The sequence below is a fragment of the Schistocerca serialis genome, chromosome 12 (genome assembly GCF_023864345.2).
Source record: "Schistocerca serialis cubense isolate TAMUIC-IGC-003099 chromosome 12, iqSchSeri2.2, whole genome shotgun sequence".
Lineage (NCBI taxonomy): Eukaryota > Metazoa > Arthropoda > Insecta > Orthoptera > Acrididae > Schistocerca > Schistocerca serialis.
The window spans coordinates 6,369,052-6,375,829 of NC_064649.1; the positions used below are offsets into that span (position 1 = coordinate 6,369,052).

The 6,778-nt window shown below is 40.0% G+C and overlaps 1 protein-coding gene across 2 annotated transcripts in view; it reads left to right on the top strand.

Annotated features, from left to right (window-relative positions):
- Positions 1–3,036, top strand: part of LOC126428191 (angiotensin-converting enzyme-like) — a 214,686-nt gene extending 211,650 nt beyond the window's left edge. For both annotated transcript variants that reach the window (XM_050090107.1, XM_050090108.1), the window contains exon 12: positions 2,934–3,036. In XM_050090107.1, the coding sequence (XP_049946064.1) occupies positions 2,934–3,036 (103 nt within the window). The remainder of the gene's footprint in view (positions 1–2,933) is intronic.
- Positions 3,037–6,778: the final 3,742 nt, after the last annotated feature.

Below are 6,778 nucleotides of genomic sequence, written 5' to 3' on the forward strand. Positions count from 1 at the left end.
CTAACCTTCGTAACCTGTTAGTTCATCCCTATGAAATCCCCAAACCACCTTCCCTACCCTCTGGCTCCTATCCTTGTAACCGCCCCCGATGCAAAACCTGTCCCATGCACCCTCCCACCACCACCTACTCCAGTCCTGTAACCCGGAAGGTGTACACGATCAGAGGCAGAGCCACGTGTGAAAGCACCCACGTGATTTACCAACTGACCTGCCTACACTGTGATGCATTCTATGTGGGAATGACCAGCAACAAACTGTCCATTCGCATGAATGGACACAGGCAGACAGTGTTTGTTGGTAATGAGGATCACCCTGTGGCTAAACATGCCTTGGTGCACAGCCAGCACATCGTGGCACAGTGTTACACCGTCCGGGTTATCTGGATACTTCCCACCAACACCAACCTATCCGAACTCCGGAGATGGGAACTTGCCCTTCAGTACATCCTCTCTTCTCGTCATCCGCCAGGCCTCAATCTCCGCTAATTTCAAGTTGCCGCCACTCATACCTCACCTGTCTTTCAACAACTTCTTTGCCTCTACACTTCTGCCTCGACTGACATCTCTGCCCAAACTCTTTGTCTTTAAATATGTCTGCTTGTGTCTGTATGTGTGGATGGATATGTGCGTGTGTGCGAGTGTATACCTGTCCTTTTTTCCCCCTAAGGTAAGTCTTTCCGCTCCCGGGATTGGAATGACTCCTTACCCTCTCCCTTAAAACCCACTTCCTTTCGTCTTCCCCTCTCCTTCCCTCTTTCCTGATGAGGCAACAGTTTGCTGCGAAAGCTTGAATTTTGTGTGTATGTTTGTGTTTGTTTGTGTGTCTATCGACCTGCCAGCGCTTTTGTTCGGTAAGTCACCTCATCTTTGTTTTTATATATATATAAAACCTGCGCTGGCAGGTCGATAGACACACAAACATACACACAAAATTCTAGCTTTCGCAACCAACGGTCAGGAAAGAGGGAAGGAGAGGGAAAGATGAAAGGATGTGGGTTTTAAGGGAGAGGGTAAGGAGTCATTCCAATCCCGAGAGTGGAAAGACTTATCCCCCTAAGGTAAGTCTTTCCACTCCCGGGATTGGAATGACTCCTTACCCTCTCCCTTAAAACCCACATCCTTTCATCTTTCCCTCTCCTTCCCTATTTCCTGATGAGGCAACCGTTGGTTGCGAAAGCTAGAATTTTGTGTGTATGTTTGTGTTTGTTTGTGTGTCATCTAAAAACAAAGATGATGTGACTTACCAAATGAAAGCGCTGGCACGTCGATAGATGCACAAACATACACACAAAATTCTATCTTTTGCAACCAACGGTTGCTTTGTCAGGAAAGAGGGAAGGAGACGAAGCAACCGTTGGTTGTGAAAGCTAGAATTGTGTGTATGTTTGTGTTTGTTTGTGTGTCTATTGACGTGCCAGCGCTTTCATTTGGTAAGTAACATCATCTTTGTTTTTAGATATATTTTTCCCACGTGGAATGTTTCCCTCTATTTTATATGCGCTAACGATGTGACATTACCTCATTTCCACAACTATGAGAGGACTGCAGTGAAGTGATTATTCAACTGTTGAAATTTGGAATGTTCCAGGAGAGAGATTCTTGCAGACAAGAGAGCACCAACAGTCTGATCACATTTTTGAGACCATTTAAAGTGTGAATCACTGTACTCAGAACTGTAGTTCATTAAATGTATGAGATGACTCCTGAAAGTAAGTTACACATGTCATCCCACCCTAAGACTACTGTGCAAAAAGGTTGGTCCATTATCAGAAGAGAGTGTATGTTTCGAGTTTTCTGCACACACAGTTCTGCTGTGGTACAGTTAACACGTGCATCGTGATGTGGGAGTGAAATGGCACAGCAACTGGTAACATCCTCAAAAGTTGAAGTACGCAGAACAGTACGATTTTTGTGGGTGAATCATCTAAATCACACAGTTTCACAGTGAAATTCTGGTGGTATGTGGATCAAATACATTGTCACATCTGGCTGTAGAGCCAACAGTTTCACCAAGGCCGCACAGATGTAGGTGATGCCAGCCGGGAAGGAATGCCATCGACATCGACCGGACGACAGTGCTCTAGCAACAGAGGAACTGATCTGTAGCAGTCACAGATTTTCCAACAGCGAGGATGTTCACACAATGGTCTTAGAATGGCCCCATGACTGAGGAGCAGATTCCTACCACTGAGGAACTGAGTGATTGGAAGACCATTCCGACAATTGTTTACAGAGACCTGGTGCGTGTGTTGAAAAATATTGTCATGTATGCCACTCTGAAGTGTAGTGCAGCATTCGGTAGATATTACTTCACCTCCCATAACAATGTATAATTTATTTTTTGCAGTCCCTTCATATATAGGGATCTGTACTAACTGATGAAAAAAAACTGCACTAACTAGTTACATCAGATTTAAATCAAATCACAGCAAAAATGAATAGTAAAAAAAAGTACATTATGGAAGAAGCTTTTTAAAACATGCTGACACATTAAAACTGTCTGCCAGACTGGGATGCAAATGTGGAGCTTTGTCTTTTGTGGGAAGTGATCTTACCAACTGAGCATGCAGGTATGGCTTACAACCCAGCCTCACAGGTTTGCTTCTCCAAGAACCACCTCTCCTATTTCACAAATTATTTTTCATAGTGAAAGATTCATTCTGGAATCTAGTAACTTCTTATTGTGTAATGAAATTTTGTTCAGTGATGATAGTTTTAAAATAAAAAAGTAAGTTTTTCATTACTGTTGAGTGTTAATCTATAAACAATGTGATACTCTTCAAATTAGTTTCATAAATTTCCAGGTCCCAAAAGCAAGGCCAATAGTGCCATTTATGTAGGATGTGACTGGATTAAAAGCCACAGATACAGTAGCTACAAACAAATTTATGTAAGTGTCAAAATTTTTTATGAATGTGAGCCATTTTCTTCCAGGGAGAACTACAGTGGAGTGAAGCCGCCCGTGCTGAGGTCGGAGATCGACTTTGACCCTGGGTCCAAGTACCACGTGGTGGCCAACATCCCCTACATAAAGTGAGTACCACGGCACTGCATAGCTACTCCACAGCCTTCCACATGCTGAGCTGCATTCTGCTAGGGGACAGGTAGAGTTGGTCAGTGGGACAGGTTAACTAGTGGGTATGTTAGTGTGTCCAAAAGGTACTGCCAGTTTCTGGTGCTAGCATATGAGGTGACGATCAGATCAAAAGCTTGCCGGAGAGAATGTAGAAGGGAGACACTTTACCCCAGTGTAGCCAGTCAACTGAGATGGAGTTAGTGACTACTGCTCTCAGTCCAGATATTTCCAGTTCTTTCATAATTGGTGGTGATAAAACAGAGGCGGTAATATCAGGTGCGACATTAAACAGAGTTTCACTTCCTCTGTTCCAGTATACATTTGGTGCCCTACAGAAAAGCATTTTCTGCAAGTATACTGTTGCATTTGTTACAGGAAAATTAATTATATTTAGATTGTCAAAATGAAGATCAAAACTATGGTAATTTATTTTGCAGGGGAGGACTAAATCATATCTTTTTGTTATTGTAATTTTGTTGAGCGGATATGTATACTTTTGATAGTGACATACATTAGTGTTACTTTATTCGTTACTTTCATAGCACTTTCATCATCCTAGAAAACAAAATATACTAGTGTTCTATTAAACAGCAAACAATTTTTATGCAGAATTCTGTTGTTATGTGATCAAAGGACAACAAGAGGTATTAATTATTTTCCTTCTTCTCTACAGTTATAATCAACAACAGGCAAATGCAAGCACCTAAATTTCTAAGTTTTGTATATGACTGTAATAAAGAACTTGTGACATAAGCAGAAGGCTGCCCGCCATATCCATGTATTTAACGTGTCTGAGCTTTCTCTTCAACTGGATGCAGTCAGGAAGTCCACTAGAAATGGAGCAATAGTTCGCTTCAGGAAAGAACAGCAATGTGATCAGCACTAACTGTCAGTAATGTAGATCAAGGTGGTACGTACCATATGTTGAGTGTTCCTTAGTTTCATGACTGAAGTTCTGAGCATAAAGGGGTTTGATGAGTGTCTCTTTTATTGACTCAAGTTCAAAGTGCTTCAACCTGGACATTTAAAGCTGTGTCTGGAAAATCTGGAAGCACAGTTCAGAGAATTTAGTGTAGTTCTGTATCTGTAGGAAAAATGTGGAACAACACTTATAACTCGTAGACTAATCGATAGAGTGAATATTCAATTGTTAAGAAGAAAATCCACTGTAAAAAGGTAAAACCACATTGTCAACTACCCTCCTGGGTACACAGAGTATCATAATAAGTGGATATTTATGTCCTGTTAATGCACAGTGTGCACAGAGAGTTGATGTAGTCTTGACTAAGATTAGCACTGTGACAACAACACTGGCTTAATGACTGGGACACACACTGATACTTGGCTGCCTCCACCCTGTTCTATGGCGATTGTGAAGTGTTGGAGCTGTGGTGGACACCAATTCCACAGGTATCCTCTCTTGTGGATGTTTTTGTTGCCATAAACTGACAATAAACACATGCTCAGAGTACCCTTGAAATGAGCCTTCCAGACACACTGACAGACTCAACAGTGCACATGAGCCACATTGTCATGCCGAAGGTTGCAGATACAATGTGTTCTGCTTGACTGCACAAAAAATGCAGGTTTATACTTCTGCCTTATTTGGAAGTAAATTATCTACAACTAAATAAATACTCCACAAGTCAGCATATAGTGTGTGGCAGATGGTACCTTGTACCACCGCCAGTCATTCCCTTTCCTGTTCCACTCATAAAAAGTGAGGGAAAGTGACTGTACATCCCTTAGCTGCTCCACATCTCATTTGAACACTGATTAACAGCTTGAATGAATTTTTACAGTCTTTCTGGTAAGTACAACTGATATTTTGTTTGGACATCTGCAAGAATGTACCAGTAAATTTACTTGTGAGTTTACTATTCAATATAAGAGGACATGCTCTTAAGTCTTAATGAAAATAATGGAAAGTAAGCATATTCGAACAAGTTGTTTGATCGTATCTAACAATATTCAACTTCAAAAGTTATGTATTTTTGGATGCATTTGAACCAATTCTGGAAATATTTTTTCCACTCTGATGTTGATACATCCACACATGGCTTTGGAAGAATTTGACAGTTTCTTGAGGTGACAAAAATCGCCTTCAGTACGCTTTTTGATTGATATAAAGAACAAAAATATGCTGTTATGCCATAAATAAGTAAAATACGGCAGTTAGATATGAATTCAATGTTTCTCTCTGCCATATAGTTGACTGATGACTACTGCAACTGACATGATGAGAAATGATGCAACGTTTTTGGTTATTCTTCCTATTCCATTGGTGACACAAAGCAAAAGTGTTGTATACCATTCTTAGGTCCTCTAAAGTAATGGTTGACTGCTGCTTAGTTTCCTGCTCATATGAATATATCCGTTTTTCATCTCCTATTATGATGTGTGTGGAGTTTACATTCCCTCTCTCGAACTTTTTGAGCATTTCCTTACACCACCTGACACGAGCCTGTTTTTGAATCTTGGGCAAATTTTGCAGGATCTATTGGGAACAGGTATTTGTAAAAAAAAAAAAAAAAAAAAGAAAAAAAAGAAAAAAACGCAACGCCCGATACCTGAAGCTGACTTTGTCTTCTAACATAATGACGATATAGCTCTTGACGTCGTATGTACACGTCATATGTACACAAATAAAAAGAGAAGAAAACACTTTCAATTTCTTCTTGATCTGCATTAATTTCTTGAATGTATGTAGTGGTGAAAGATTGATCTTTATTGTAACCAAGGCTTAGGTTAGATGGAATTTGACAGCTTGATTGTGAGTTAGTGAAGTAGTGTTGAACACTTCAGATAATCCCTTTTTCCCAGCTACATGTTCATCAAAATAGAATATTCTACAGGCCTCAATATGCCTAAGGATCTCACAGTAAATCGCCTGTGGACCCTCTTCAATAATGTTGTGTACAGCATGAATGATTTTTGGAACAACAACCAATTTCGGTCTCCTTCCGCAAAGTTCATCACTCGTGGAAGCATGATCGCAACAGAATTCTGCAGACCAATTATAAACAGTCTTTCCTGAAGGTGACTGGCTACTGAAAGTTGAACAAAGTGATCTGAGGTGCTGTTGTTTTATTCTTATTTATTTATTTAACTTGATCTGATTAGGACCATCAGGCCTTATCTTACATCGGACCAGGGGTACCTTTTTTTACACCACAGTTACCTAAGAAATAACAGTTTTAATATGACAATCAGAATTAAAATGATCTGGGTGTCTGAAGTTGCAGTGTGAGTTAATAAACAAAGTTAATACTGGCAGTACTTCTACAACTGGAGCTGCTAACTCTAGTAGTGGTAAACAGTAGTAGTATTAGTAGTAGTCGTAATAGTAATGACAATAATAACAACAATAAAGACAGTGGCTGATGTAAAAAGTATTTATATGTGTACAAAATAGAGGTGTTCCTATGTAGCGAGTTCTGGGGGAACAAAATTTAAGGAGACTGCACCAGCTAAGAATACTGAGAAATGAGGAAGATGGGGTTGGAAAGAAAGTTGTACAAGGGTAATGAGTGCATACATTTCCCTACTATAATGTGGGAAGTTTGTTGTTTGGTTTGGCTTTTATATACATTGTAAAATATCATCCAGTGGCAACTTTCTGATGAATGCTCCATTCTTGTACAACACTGTTCCTTTGTCAACAAACTATTTGACCAATTTCTGAGCTGTCTTTCTTTTAACA